The sequence below is a fragment of the Caretta caretta genome, chromosome 5 (assembly GCF_965140235.1).
Source record: "Caretta caretta isolate rCarCar2 chromosome 5, rCarCar1.hap1, whole genome shotgun sequence".
NCBI lineage: Eukaryota > Metazoa > Chordata > Testudines > Cheloniidae > Caretta > Caretta caretta.
In genome coordinates this window covers 23738571-23753920 of record NC_134210.1, presented here as the reverse complement: position 1 = coordinate 23753920, position 15350 = coordinate 23738571, and the positions used below count along the sequence as shown (strand labels likewise).

General features: G+C 40.1%; 1 protein-coding gene across 4 annotated transcripts; it reads right to left on the bottom strand.

Annotated features, from left to right (window-relative positions):
• Positions 1 to 945: 945 nt before the first annotated feature.
• Positions 946 to 13301, bottom strand: SUB1 (SUB1 regulator of transcription). 4 transcript variants are annotated; one of them, XR_007356633.2, is made up of 6 exons: positions 13179 to 13301; positions 10091 to 10163; positions 8867 to 8986; positions 6438 to 6546; positions 5345 to 5614; positions 946 to 1198 (listed from the first exon to the last, which is right to left on the bottom strand). XR_007356633.2 is itself a non-coding variant. In XM_048849790.2 (5 exons), the coding sequence occupies exons 2-5, from the start codon at positions 10160 to 10162 to the stop codon at positions 1119 to 1121; spliced, it is 381 nt and encodes a 126-aa protein (XP_048705747.1). In that variant the 5' UTR covers position 10163; positions 13179 to 13300; the 3' UTR covers positions 946 to 1118. The 4 variants fall into 4 exon arrangements, 2 of the variants coding, with proteins under 2 accessions (XP_048705747.1, XP_048705745.1); XR_007356634.2 differs by lacking the exon at positions 946 to 1198 and adding an exon at positions 2298 to 3886; XM_048849790.2 differs by lacking the exon at positions 5345 to 5614 and having other exon boundaries at positions 13179 to 13300.
• Positions 13302 to 15350: the final 2049 nt, after the last annotated feature.

Here is a 15350-nt window from a genome sequence, read left to right as displayed (position 1 = left end):
TAGCCAGCACCAAACAAGCTCTTCCTAAAAGGCTAAAACAACTGTGTACGTTTAAGACACACAAACATGTGGCCCGATCAAGCACTATGAACAGAGCAGAACTGTTTTAGCCCAGATTGAAACCTTGGCTAGGCCAGTTTTAACCCTGCTTGGTTCAATCTACAACAACTGTATTACAGCCTAGTTTTAGCCATGCTTAAGCGGGATTGTTGAGCATGTCTAAAAGCTCTATCACGGCAGGGTAAGGGTTCTTGCCACTTAGAATTATCCCTGGATATCAGACAGTATGTTCAAAAGCTATTTTAATCTAATGCAAAGCTTGAAAAGAGTAAATAAGTAAGGTTATTAGTTCATCTGTTTAAGCTGGGACCTTTGAAATACAATCTTCATAAACCCTATTCTGAGGTAAAAATCTTACCATAATATACATGTATGTATACCATACTAAAATTCTAGTGTCTAAGAACAAAGCTAATTATCTTTTCTAAGTCAAATGATCTGCAGAAAAACGAAAAGGAAGAATGTTGTTTGTGTCCAAGTGTTATTGTGGGATAATCACATACGCTTGTTTAGTGTAATACTTCATGCAAGCAATGCCAAAAAACCTATGTACTTATCTACATAAGAATAATGCGGTGAATTTTCAAAGACAGCATTTAAGATTATTTACAAAAACTAATTCAATTCTTCATTATTTGGACTCGAGTTGAAATCTCCAATGTAAAAATTATGAATATTTGCAATAAAGGCAAGGTTTTTTTAATGTCTCCTGATTAACAGTTAATATGAACATGTTTTAACTGAACCCAAAATTAAAAGGAGACTAAAAATGGTTAACTGGAAGGCCACAAACAGCTATGCATTATTAGTATTACTGGACTGGTTTTTATTTTACACTGTGTTGAAAGCAAATCATTCCTTTTTAATAAAGCATACACAAATAGCCTCACTTAGAATACACTTTTAATGCACATAAAAAAAAAGTATTCATCTTACAAATTGTTTTGCAATCCAAATATACAATAGCTTGGAAAACAAGTATTTTAGAAAACAAAAGCCAATGTGTAAAAAGACTGCTTAAAACAACTAAAACAGTAAAAGTTTCTGTATGGCTGTTTTTACAGTTTTCTTACTGCATCATCAATATCGGAAATCTGTTCCTTCAGCTGGCTCCACTGTTCTGGATTTAAAGAAATACCTGAAATGCATTAAACACAAATCCTTAGTGCAGTATGAAAACTAAGATGAAGATTTTGTACAACTGTAACAATCTTTGAACCAAAACAACGTTACTATGAGATCAATATTTTCATAACTGTAAAAGTGTTAGCTGTAGTGAGTGTTAGATATTTTAGTTAATGTAATTATTCATTTATGACTATTCACTGGAATATTTATATTTAACTTCAGGCTAAACAAGAGGTTAGACTGCTTATGGATTCTGTTTGGATGTGGGAAGAAGATACAAACGGTAGTGCAGCATCTTTGTAGAAACCCATCCCATGTGTTATGTGAATGTAGCAGTGGCTCTGATGGCAGGCTGCACTAGAATTCTGGATGAGCTGGAGAGGCCCAGGCTTCTTTCTTTAGTGTGATAAAAGCCATGTGTTTGTGGATTGAGTTTGCACACACACGTTCTTAGATTCACAGATTCCACGGCCAGACAGGACTATAGTGATCAACTAGCCTGACATCCTGTACAACAGGGCCCAGTGAACTTTTGCAAAATTCCTAGAGCATAGATGTTTTCTAAAAAGCTAATTTTGATTTCAAAATTGTCAGTGATTGAGAAACCACTATGACCATTGATAAACTGTTCCAATGGTTAATTATCTCCACTGTTAAAAATTTGAGACTTATCTCCAGTCTGAAATTGGCTAGCTTCAACCTCTAGCCACTAGATTGTGTTACACTCTTCTCTGCTAGACTGATGAGCCAATTATTAAATACTTGCTCCCCATTCCTTAAAGTCACCCTTTAATCTTCTTTGTTAAAACTAAATTCTGTACGTTAAGCATGTAAACCTTTTTGAAGCAGCATCAAAAGCACTTTGCTGCACCCTGTCTGGTTACAGAATTGATCACCATTCTTCTCTCCCACCACACAAAATAGTACGACATTTATCTATATCTTCTCATGCACCAATCTTACTCATGCCTCTATGCACGTTCCTTAAACTTTTAACCCATTGTTTATTTAAGGATTTAATTAATTGTGTCTCCATTCATTCAAAGAGCAATCTAGACACACTTTAGTAAAACACCTGTAACAGGACCCAAGGAAAACAGGATCAGGACTTTTTTGGTACCGAATATTTTTATTATTTGAGAATATTAAAACATAAGTACGGCTGTTGTCAACCACCTGTGAACTTTAATCTAGAGGGGAAAAAAAACTTTTCCTACATTCTTTCATGTTTTGGACACCAGCTAGTCTGAACATGCTGTCACATAGTTTTATCAAGTTTTCAGAGAAGACAGGTTTGTTTTTTCAAGAAAATCTTGACCACTTTACTGAAATTGAATATTTAATTTTGCACTGGAAAAAATACCATCACAAACAGCATTAAGCCCTTTCAGTCAGAAAATATACAAATTGATTTCTGAAGCTGTCTCAAAAGTCTTACCATAGTCACCAGCTTCATTTCTAGATGAACAAACCAACAAAAAAATCAAATATTCTAATCTAGCATGGTTTTCAAAGTGTGCTGATTTCAGTCAAAGCAATTTAAAGACAATACTCATTTTAAGATTAGATTTTAGATTAGTTTCCAAAAGGAAACATCACACGGTTGATAACAGAGAAGACAGTCATCTATTGATGTAGGGTTAGTGTTGGCCACATTGCCTAAATATCACTTACCTAAAAAAATTACGTCTACACTACACCCTATATCAACAAAACTTACACCACTCCGGGGTGTGAATATTACATCCCCGATCGGCGTAAATTACACCAACATAAGCATTCACATGCACAGCGCTTTGTTGGCGGAAGAACATCTCCCGCCAACACAATTTATGCCGCTCCTGGAGGTGGGTTTTTATGGGGACAGGAAAGCTTTCTCCCATTGGCACAGAGCATCTTCACCAGAGGCGCTGCAGCTGTATTGGTACAACTGCATCGCTGTAGCGCTATACATATAGACATGGCCTTAATAACATACGTGGCTTGTTCAAGCAGCAACTTACTTTACCAAACAAACTTCTTCAGAGAGTTTATGGTAGTCAAATTTAGTGACTTACATTTCTGATTTAGTCAACATTTGTTTAGTCATGTTGGATTTACAAAGGGGCTTATGGAGGTAGACACTTAATTCCCACAGAATTTCAATGGGATGTGTATGTTTAAGTCATTAGGCTCCACTGAAAATCCTTGCACGAAACTACAGTACAAGTAAATTTTGTTGGGATTACACCAAAACCAACATGTTGGAATGTTACTGCTTGGGCTCTGCTTTCCCAACTGCTGAAGTAACAAAACCTCAATTGAAACCAAGCTCTAGCGTGATATGTACTAAATCACAAGTAGGTAATGGCAAAACGAGGTTTTTTTTTCAGTTTTAGTAAACTGACTAAATAAATGAGAGAAACTGCACTGAGAAATTTTCTAGAATACAGTGTCTTCATCTGCCACCTGGATTAATTGTTCAAGATAGATTTCCTACTTCCTTTACACACTATCAGTTTCTGAAATTAGAACAAACTAGTCAAGATTTAGATAATGTTGTTTGTACACCTGCAGTAGCTTCAACCCCAGGGGGGAAAAAAAGTTATTTTCTGAGCTCTACATCTCTGTGAAACTGCCAAGAAATTTCCACCAGTCCATGGGTTTAACTTCACTGAGTTCAGCAGCAAAAACATTTTTGGGTGGTTCTCTTCCAGCTCTGAAAATGTATTATAATGTACATGTCATAGCAGCATTCATTTCATTTTTACTTTTAACATCTATATGGTACTTTAGATTGAGAATACAGGTAAGAAAGTTAGATCAAGGAAGTGCTTTACATATCTACAATTTAACTCTGTTTTTGGGGTACCACTGACATTTTTCCTGCTCCTTGTCCAAGCTTGAACCATCTCAAACTCTTCGTAAAAAATTGTAAGAAAGATTAGCTGCATATATGACCCAAGCAATCTTCAACTATGAACTCTTCATTGAGAATACCAGTATTGACTACAAAGTAGTCCATGGTTGTTTTGGATTATGAAAATGGATATTTCTTTGACTGCACCAAACAAGCGTTTTAACAAGTTTAGTTGTACTGCTGCTGCCAGATGCATCTGATAGTGGTAATGATGAAGCTAACAACAATGCAGAAAGTGGTCATTCATCTCACCTGTATAATTCTAAAATTAACTGCCTGAAAACTTCGTTGACCCATAGATAATGTTGCACAGTGCTGCCTCATGCCCTTCCAGAATGTGGAGGGTGGCTAAACTTAAACCTCTGAAAACCAGGAAATACAAAGTTAAGGTTGTGTTGCAGGGATGGTGTGTACCTTAACTCTGTCCCTCTCCAGATGGCAACAGACACTAGGAATGGCTCAGTAAAAATGGTGCCATAAGAAGACATGAGGAAGGACTATGAGAAAGTGACACTGTTTGCGTTGTGTTACAGATCTGAACTGCACCACCACTATAAAAAAAAATAAATTGAAATAGCCATTGCATTCCAAACTCCTATTTCCATGTCAACTAAAATTTTGGAATTAAATTTCTCATGCCTAGTCCCAACCTAAGAGGGTTAACAGAAGATGATAGTTTATCTGTACTCAGATAATTCAAAGCAGTTAGTTTTTAAAACTTCAAACTTTCAATGGATTTAGTCTGTATTGAGGATTAATACATTGGACATTTCAAGAAATTTAGTTAAAAAAACTGAAAAATTACATATTGTGTTTTGCTCAAATGATGTTTATACCAGCAGTATAGTAGTTCAACCTGCTTGTGGTTGGTGTTTTACTCCGTTGCCTAAACTAGTTCATACAGAATGTCTGGGTCAAGTTCAAAACTCAGCAGTACAAGGCAGTCAAATCAAAATGGAGATGTCCAGGTATCCATAATATTATGATGCCCTACTGCACTGCCACCTTTGATATTCTCTCATGGTCCAGTCCCACGCCCACTGTAGTCAATGGGAGTCTTTCCCTAAACATGAACGGACACTGAATGGTGCCTTGAATGACAAACTTCTCAACCTCAAAACACTTAAAATTCTCATTCAGATGAAACGAAACTTCTCTGCTTCTTGTTATAACCCCCACAGGAAAATAACCCAGCAATATTTAACTTTGTTTTTAAATATTTTTCTAAAATGTAATAAAAACGCTAACATTACTCACCAAAAGATCCAGAATATTCAGACTGACAGAGAAACAGTATCTTCAATGTCATCCTTGGCATGGGTAGCACACTTTTCAAAATGTTGTTTCATTCCTGCTACCAAGCCCTGCATTGTCTTTGTTACGCTTATACAGCATGTGATCCTTTCTTAATACTTCCAAATGATACAGGAATCTCTTCAAAAATATTCCCATATGGGACTTTTGCATCTTGGAGACATGGTAGGTTCCCCCAAAAAATGTTTAGTACTATAACTTACTGGTATAACACTGTAAAAATTAAACAAAATTTTTCTGCAAAATTTGTATCAAAGCAGTTGTGTTTCCACTGAACCCTGTTCAGCTCCAAAACTGTAATAGGTTATCATGCAGTTTATTATCTCATGCAATGGTAACTTAAAACTATCTGGGGGAAATAAGAAGTGCTAAAATATTAGAGAAAAATGCAACAGTTATTCAGTAGTCCAGGCTACAGAATTTTTTAATACTTTTCCCATCTATTGTTTCTAAAGAGAAAATGCAGTCTTGTTTTGATGAATGCTATTTAGACATGGTGCCTAACTTCAATCCACTGCAACACAAACTTTTTTCAATTATAAAAATTTAAAGCACAACTTTCAGGCAGATAAAGCAAATTTAAACCTGAATTTACAACTAATTTGTTTAAAAATTGTCTTTTTATTTTTAAGTTATGGGGTTTTATACCCCGTTCTAAAACTGTGGACCATATCCTCTTTGCCAAGGAACCAAAACAGACTTTTAGGAGTGGGAGAAGAGAAGGAAAAGGACCAGAACTGTGGCATGTGCCTAGATTTCCCCCCCAATATTAAGGCTTTCCCATTAAAATATTTTAGAGTTACTTAGAAGATGTCTTATTGGGTAAGAAGAAAGTATAATCAAGACATTAAAATTTTGCATTAGAATCAAGAATGGACATATAGACAAAGGTCTCAGCCTCATTATTGAACTGTGAAGCAAATGAATCTGATACTTACAGAATTCTTCAAGTTAGATGATTTTCCACTTTCCTCAATAAAGCTAAGCTAAATATATTTTAATGCTATGCAACTAATGACACAAAATAGAAGTTCACCTTTTCTGCCAGGTTTCATTTCACCTTCTTGATCCATCCAGTATTCTCTAATATCAATTAGGACTTTCCCTTTAAAGTCACGAACACTGACATATCTCATTTTGCCAATCTGCCAATAAAACAAATCAGAACAATTGAATACATTTTACACAGTACTGGATTATTCATTTTTCTAATCAGCATTAAATACTTAGATATGAGACACTGCTTATTGCTGCAGCTTATTTTAGATTTAAGTAGAAATGATTGGATTAAGTATTTTCCTGAAGAAGTATATCAGGACTAATAAGTGATGACAGCATTGATGGATGAAGGACTGAACACGTTTTAAGAGAATTCAGCATTATTTCCTGGAAAAATGGGTGTCCTCAAAAGAAAATTCATTTGTATCTAAAAGCTGAATTCCTAATAAATATTGCCAATTTAAATTACGGATTCTTTCAGAAAAAAATCCTGCTTCCTTGTGCAAACTTTGTTAATGAAGCTAGAAAATGCTAAGAGAAGACAATTCATTCAAATTTGTTTTCAAGCTACAAGACTAATGAAGATGATAACAAAACCATCACCTCCTCCCGTTCTAAATCTGAGTTCTTGTCAATGTTTCCAGAAACAAAGTAAGATCTACACAGGTTAAATAAACAGAAATCCTTGAGGTTATGAATTTTTCCAGTAAATTCAGGTGGTGGAAGCCACAAGCTCCAAACACACACAGATTGATGCTTAGCTCAGGGCTAAATCCCCACAGAACTAGGTTAGAGAATTGGATATCACAACCAAATTAAATCCTAGATGGCACAAGAAAGCAGATTTCACATCTATATATGGCATGCAACTGTCTGGTTTTCTAAGATTAACTGCACCTCACACCACCATTAGAACTTCCAGAAGTCACCCTCTCCACTGTGAAAAACCATTATGAAGCACTGTATTAGTTCCACTGTTTTCAGACACCAAATTACATTAAAGGAAGCTTAAAAGTACAAACACTTTAATATTGTTTTTCCAGGTAAGCAACTGCTTTACTCGCCATAGGAATTTTTAAGTAATCAAGAATGTGAGGGAACAGTGCTTTACCCTAAACATGTAAGAACCCCCTACCTATAGGTGCCAAATTCTGAATTATGTTTCAAGTTTGAAAGCAATGTAAAATAAGTGAAAAACATTCCAAGATGGGAGACTTTCATTCAACATAAAAAGTAAAATATTTTACTGGTTTTCCTATTAATCTTCATATTTAATTGATATGCCACTGACATTCCTAACAGACAAAAGTAAGTCCGAACCAGAATCCCACACTTTGGAAGTGTTCTGATTCAAGTCAGATTCTGGATACATCATAGTGTGCTCTATTTTTAAATACAAGGGAGGCTGAAGATCTAATGCGGAATACTGAAGTTCAAGCCCAACTCTCACTTGCTTTGTCCCCCACCCCAAGCTACTTCCTTTGCCAGCACTAATGCCCTAATTTTAGGCTTCTTTTCAGACCCTTTCACCAAATTCTTCAAAAGTTCCTCCCGCATTCCTTGAATGGAAAAACCCTGTCCCTTTCTTACCGTCTTAAAGCAGGCTCACAGCAGGTATTCTCCTCTCCCCAATCTTTCTTGCAATGAGGAAGAGGAAGCTGGGGCCTTATATTCCTGCTCCTTTCTCAGTACACTGACTGATGCAAGGCTTACAACTCCCAGATATCCTCAGGAACAACAACACCCTGAATGCCTTATTGCAGAAATAGGACAGTATTGAACCCTGGGCCTGTCTTAAAGAGGCCAGCACACTCCGTTGCAAAGACCACTAGCAGTTCTCCATGATGATCTGTTTCAATCTTCTCTGATATTCTGTTAATAAAAACTGAATCCCAGAATAAAGGAGCACATATAAACTCAAGGACAAACTTATCCTTAGACCTGGTCTGGTATGGTGAGAGCTCTGACAGCTGCTCTTTGTCCAGCTGGGTAGGCAGAAGAGAAGTCATACTGATTTCTGGGAACCTCTTGTCAAAGCGCTCTGATTAAAAGTATTCCCATATAGATCAGGTTTTGAATTAACATTTACAGCCTAATTATAATTCTATTAATAGAGTTTAGAACAGAAATGCCTAACTGTCAAAAAAATGACACTATAAACCAAGACAAAATACTGGGAACAAGTGATACAATCAATGAACCAAAGTTAGAATTGAATGGCGTAGCATGGATTATTTTACTCTATCAAATCCTATCATTGCTTTTTCTGGGTATCTCACTTTCACTCTAACATTGTAACCCTATTTAGCCAAAACATGCCAAGAGATTGAATGCTATGCTATACCTGGATAAGAAACCAAAGTGTTCCAAGATTCTCTTCATAAAGATTACAGAATACAGACTGTAACATGCTTCCCCAGGAACCCTTCAACCAACAGTCTCTAGAAGTAACATTATCAATGTTACCTGGAACATATTCTCATCTCTGTTGCTGCTTTGCTTAGAGGAAGCTGCACCTTTAGAACTTTCACCAGTCTTTTGTTTCTTTACAGGCTTTTCTGGAGCCGCTTGCTTTTTCCTCTTTGCCTTTAACCAAAAATTAAAAAAAAAAAATACAAAGCACATCCCATTTTATTAGTTATTAAAAGAAGAAATCAGAGGCTGCAAAGAACTATTATATTATGTAGTTCATCTCACTACCAATACAAGACTTTAATACAGTGAATTTGGGGTGGGATTTTTAAAAGTGCTCTAAGATGTCCTAAAACTCTCATTGGAATCCAAGAGGAACAGATTTAGGAGAACAATAAGCACTTCTGTAAGTTCTACCCTTAATGTTTTACCTTACACTAAAATTGCTCAAAGCAGGGAGACAAAATACTGCTATTTCAAAAAGTGAGTGCATGTGGGATTTTTTAAAGACTATTTTAATCTTTTGGAACCCAAAGAAGATCTAAATAAAACTGAGGTGGACAGTACATTTTCTTTTTATACACACTCACCTTGCATTTTAAATCTCCCCAATTCAAGGGAGAGGGAAGGAGAGAAAGAACATTCCTCTCTCTCTTTTATTCTGACTTGACCATTTTGTTACTAACTTACATACAGCACTCCAAGATCTTCATGCTTTCACAGCTCTAGTATCTACAGTGAACTACAGAACATACATAACAAAACAATATTGTTTTGTCGTATCTACAGAAAACTCAACCAGCATTTCAAATGCAGAATGCTCACTACAATAATTTTAGCCCAGCATGTATATCAACTCTTGATGGGCTTAAGAAGCTAAACAATCATGTTTCTCAACATCAGCTTTCACAGCTGTTTAGGAGGAAGAGAAATGTTAACAGAGTAAGGGAACTAAAATGGTTTAGTATTCTTGCTCTCACCACAGAGATCTACAGAACTCCAAGAACCTTGTGGTTAAATGCCACAAGCGAAATAGCAAATGATAGAAAGACGATCTTAAAAAAATAGATTCATTCCATATTTAGAAGCATCTCACCTTCCAACCACTGATCCCAGTCTTAATAAAAGAGCTTGTGTTCATTCCAACACAAACACCGTGGCATACATATTCCAGCAAAATTGAATTGCCTCCTAATCCAAGCCAGAATAAGTTTGCTTGGTGTTTTGTTTTTTAATTATTAGACTAAAATGCAGTAAGCAATCGTGTCCAATATTCACCTTTTTGTCAACTTCGCTATCTGAATCACTGCCAGATGAGCTTGAAGACACAAGTTCCTTTGATTTAGGCATTCTGGAGGGAAGAAAGGTATGGTGAAAATATCATACAGGAAACGCTGCCCTTTATGACTGGAATGCATGCCCCAAATTCCTTTGTTAAGCCTCTTCTCTCATCTTATTCAAGTATCTCCTATTTGAAGCCAACATGAAGTGGCAAGAAACTTCAATATATGTCTGTCTGAGCAACAGTGTGATCTCATCATCACCGTAGTCCTTCATCTCCCTTTCCTTTGATCCATTCCCTTCATTTGTGTACTGTCTCACTTATTTTGTAACCTATTTAGGACAAGAACTCAGATCATGTCTACACTTAAAACGCTGCATGAGCAGCAGCTTCACCACAGTAGTGTTTTCATTGAAGCGCTACAACACTGAAGGAAGAGCTTCTCCTTTTAGTGTGGTTAATCCACTTCTGCAAGAGGCAGTAGCCGTGTCAATGGAAGAAGCTGTCCCGTTGACATAGCACTGTCTACACGAGGGATTATTAGGGTAGTGTAACTACACTGCTCAGGGGTCTGGATTTTTCAGACCCTTGAGAGACGTAGTTACACTGATGTAAGTTTATAGCATAGACATGGCCTCAGTTTTTTTACTTGATTTATGGTGCACAAAATAGTAATAAACAGGTCAGTCTAAGTTACTAAGAATTTAATTTATTATCAAAACAAACGAATTAAATGTTTCTACATACATTTAAATAGAAGTTTTCAATGAATATCACAAAACATGTAGGTACACCATTATCTAGCAAATGACTCCCTTCACTCTTATGTACTGTTATTTTGTCTACTTTGATTTCCAGGTCACAGAATGACAACTGCTGGTAATGAGAAATACAGAACCATCATCATAAACTTTTCTACCTATGTTTCAAAAAATTAAAAAAATACGGTGTTGTGGTTAAGCCACATTTAGGTGAGAATATATAAAACACTATTCGCAGTTCTGCCACATATTTCCTAGGTGATCTCAGGCAAATCACTTAAGACCCAATTTTCATTAGTTTGGCATGCATGGAAATCCACATCTTTTTGAAGAGATACTGCCGGATGTGTCTACTCTGCAAACCTATGGATAGATATAGTATGTGAATATCTAGTATTCCATATACAAGAGAGGCACAGGAAGAATTTTAAATAATTGCTTTTAATACCTTTCCAGCCTTTGAAAGAACAAAGCAGAAAAATATGTTATAAAGGGGAACAGTTTGTAAGGAAGGAACTATAGTGAGAGATTGGGGACTTTGTGAACTACTGGTTTATGTCAAGTAAGGGGAGGATAACTCCCAGGGCAATACAATAGTGCAAGGTAATGTGTTAGGATGAAGACAACAATATATGGCATGGGTAGCCAAACTGGCTCATGAGCCGCATGTGGCTCTTTTACAGTTAAAAAATGTGGCTCGCGGAGCCCCCCACTCTCCACCTACCAGACTTGGTGGGGAGCGAGGAGGCTCAGGACCTCTGCCTTGCAGCAGGATGGTGGGGTAGGGGCTTCTATCCAACGGGGAGAGGGGGGGCCTCAGGGCTTCAACCCCATGGGGCAGGCCTTCCCTCGCTTTCGAACTTCTGAAGATTGTCTTCTGTGGCTCAGAGGGTCAATAAGTATGGCCACCCCTGACATATGGAATGAATACATGTGGCGAAAGAACAGTGTCAGGTGAAAAATCAGCCAATATGAGGGAAAATGGAACACAGGTGAGGAGGAGGGAGAATAGGAAATTGGAATGTGCTGGGGGTTACACAAGGAATGAGGGGAAAAAAACGGTCTGCCATGTCATAGGGTTGGAAATGTGTTGAAGAGGAGCAGAACCCACTATGTGGGTGGGAAACAGGATGAAAGACTTGACAGGTTTCAGAGTAACAGCCGTGTTAGTCTGTATTCGCAAAAAGAAAAGGAGTACTTGTGGCACCTTTAGAGACTAACCAATTTATTTGAGCATCCGATGAAGTGAGCTGTAGCTCACGGAAGCTTATGCTCAAATAAATTGGTTAGTCTCTAAGGTGCCACAAGTCCTCCTTTTCTTTTTAGGATGAAAGAAGGTAGGCCAGTATGTCTGATACAGCGTGCGCAGGCAATGGTACAGAATGTTTTAAAAGAAGGGAGATATAATAAGGACAGCAAAAGGTGCATGAAGTGAAGGAGGAATGGACACCAAGAATGAGAATGTGGAAAGGTGATAGAGAACTAAGGGGGAATAATATAGGGCATGGGCTAGGATTAGCGAGAGAAAACATGGAGGAACAGGGCAATGGGACCGAACGAGTCACTCAGAGGCAAGGTTATCTAGTACCATGGGATGGAAAGAAGACCATGCGAAGAGACATGGGTCACGAGGTGGGAGTAGATATGGGGCACCCAGAGGAAAATGGGGTGGAAAGGAGTCACTGAAGGGGGAATGGAGGGAGATGAGACTGGACAGGTCACTGAGTACAGAATAGGGGAAACACAGAAGATGAAGGGGGCAGGCGGTTCCCAGCCGCCATTTTCTCCCTCGTTCAGACGCTCCCCTCCCCCAAATGAATAGAAAATGGGGGAAGACAGGCCTGGTTAGGAAAGGGGGACACGACACCGAATCACTGAGTGCGGGCGGGGCGGCTAACTGGGGGCGGCAGTCATGTCATGGGACGGAGGCGGGTCGCGCAGTGGGGGATGGGGGTAGGCGGTTCCCCGCCGCCATTTTCTCCCTCACTCGGATGAGCTTTCTTTGCCCCCCAAACATGGCAGCGTCTCGCGACGCAACGCCCCCCCCCCCCCACGATGAGCGGGAGAAGGTCTCCCTCCCCCACGGCACTGGGCAGAGCAGGAGCTTGGCGGGAATCCCGCGGGCCGAGCCTTCCCCAGCGTTCGAGACGCGGCGGCGGCGGCGGCTCATCCTCCCGCCGGGTCCGAGCGCGGAGCTGCCAGACCACCCCTCCCCCGGCTCGCACAAGCCCTGAGCTGGGGGCAGAGGGAGATATAAGATGGCGGTGGGTGGCGGGCACGCAGCCCCCGGGGGGGGGGGGGAAGGGAGGAGAGCGATACTCACGTCCCGCTCCCTCTGCGTGCTGCTCTCTTCTCCAAAGCACACTACCACCGCCACTAAGAGAAACGGAAATGTCGCAACCGGCAAGCCCCACCCCCTGACTACGTCATTACGTCCCGCAGCGCCTCACGTAGGGTGCTGCCGAGGCGGGGGTGTTTAAAGAGGAAGGAAGCGTCTCTTTAGTCCAAGCCACGAGGCTCAATGGGTGGCCCTGTGCTTCCCGCCCCGGCGTAGAAGGGAGCCAGCCCACAGAACGGGCGTGGTCCCACCCCCACACACCCCTGCCCCCGTGTGACCTGGGTAGGAAACTGATCCCTAGTCACCCCCTTCAGCTAGGGATTAAGAGCCAGGGAGGGTAACAGACCTCTTGTGCAGGGCCCAGGTCTCGCTCTCCCCTGTACCCTAAATTGAAGGGAGAATGGACACGTCAAGAGCAGGGACTCTGGGGCCCCGCCTCCCCTTTCGCAGCGTGTGCATCTTGGCCCCCATCACAGCTGGGCGACTGTTAGCACCATGCCACTCGGCTGATAATCTCAGCACAGATCTGGGGAGTAAACTAGTTTCACACTCTTCAGCAGTGGTGTTTCCGATCAGTGGCATGGCCATCGCAGAGCGGTAGATTGCAGCTGCATGGCTCTTGGGGCCTTGTCACTTCCTCTTGAGTCTTTGTCCTTGTGTAGGAAGTCTCTAGCTCTTAGAGTTGCAAATACAGTAGAACCTTCCAAAGGTGAACAGATGCAGTGCCATCCTACAGTCAACATCTAAACATGCTGTAGCTCTAAAAGATTCCGTCACTCATCTCAATGGGTGTTAATTATGAATGCTAGTGACAATTTCAGTGCCATTTTAGTGATGAAATAGTGCTGGCTGAGTTTCAGGGGAACATGTATTATAATCAGTTGCAGAGTTGTACCAACTGCCCTGCTAATAGAAGACAACTTTCCAAGTCTGTCACCTTCCACAAGCACTAAATTCACACTATTACTTTATGAAGCTTCGGCTTCAGTCCTGGGTGGCAGGGCTCAGGCTTCAACCCCGTGCGGCAGGGCTTTGGCTTTCTGCCCTGGGCTCCAGCAAGTCTAATGCTGGATCTCAGACCCCTGGTTGAAAACCACTAATTTAGAACCTCCTCTGTACAATAATACAGCATTCACATCATTATGGGTATGTCCACATTGCAGCTGGGAGCAAGGTGCCCAGCCTAAGCAGACAGACTCAAGCTAGCTCCGCTCAAGCTAGCACACTAAAAATAGCAGTGTGGTGTGGCCACTGTAGTTCAGGCTCTCAAGGGTCTGAGTCTCCTCGGAAGTGGTAATGTCCACACTGCTATTTTTAGCATGCTTGCTCATGCCAAGCTAGTGTGAGCAGGCTTACCCAGCTGGGACGCTGGCTTCCAGCTGCAGTGTTAATAGGGGGTAACCATGCAAATAATATGATGTAACGCTAGTACGGCAGTGACTTTGCTATGTACTTGTTAAATGTCAGAGAATGCTCAGTATGAAGAAGGCATTTTCCAGAAACCTGAAGAATCTCATTTGGAGTTCTTCCACTGACCTGCCTCCCAAGTGTTTAGTAAATGTTGCACATAAGGGTCTTTGACACTGCTGGACAATCCACTTCATTTGGTGTCCCATGCCTGCCATACAAGATACTGTACCTGAAAGAGCTAGTTCTCTTCTCTTAACTCTAGTGAAGTTTAATTTCTTGCAAGACTCTGTGGGGAATACATGCACCTTGTCATTTGTATTCGCTAGAAGGTTTCATATCTTCATTGATATCTAGGGCCAGATTAAGGTGTAGGCACTATAGGCCCATGGCTTGAGTCATGTTATTACATAAGAATCTGTTTTTATCTTTTTTTTTTAAGAGAAGTTTCTGGCCTTTCTAGTTGGAAAGAACAGGTTGAAAAGATGACCTGAGTGTATCCAAATCACTGATGTCTGAATAAGTCTACAGAGAGCCTAAGACAACAGCTCTAAGATGGATGTACTACCCCATTTATCTCAATGCGGTATTAACACCAAGACCCACTGCTTTGGAGTGCCCTGCCAACACCACTCCAGCAGGGAACTCTTGGTAGCAAGAGAACAAGAATGCAGCACCCATCCAAGCAGATACACTCCAGCTGCTGAGATAAACAAAGCTCCTGGCAGCTCTCCCAGGGAGAAAAAAGGA

Coding starts and splice junctions, on each gene's coding strand:
- SUB1 (XM_048849788.2), bottom strand. CDS start 10,162: ATGCCTAAATCAAAGGAACTTGTGTCTTCAAGCTCATCTGGCAGTGAT. Junction 8,987..10,090: donor ATAGCGAAGTTGACAAAAAG/GTGAATATTGGA, acceptor TTTTGGTTAAAG/GCAAAGAGGAAAAAGCAAGC. Junction 3,887..6,437: donor AATGAAACCTGGCAGAAAAG/GTGAACTTCTAT, acceptor ATACATTTTCAG/AGCTGGAAGAGAACCACCCA.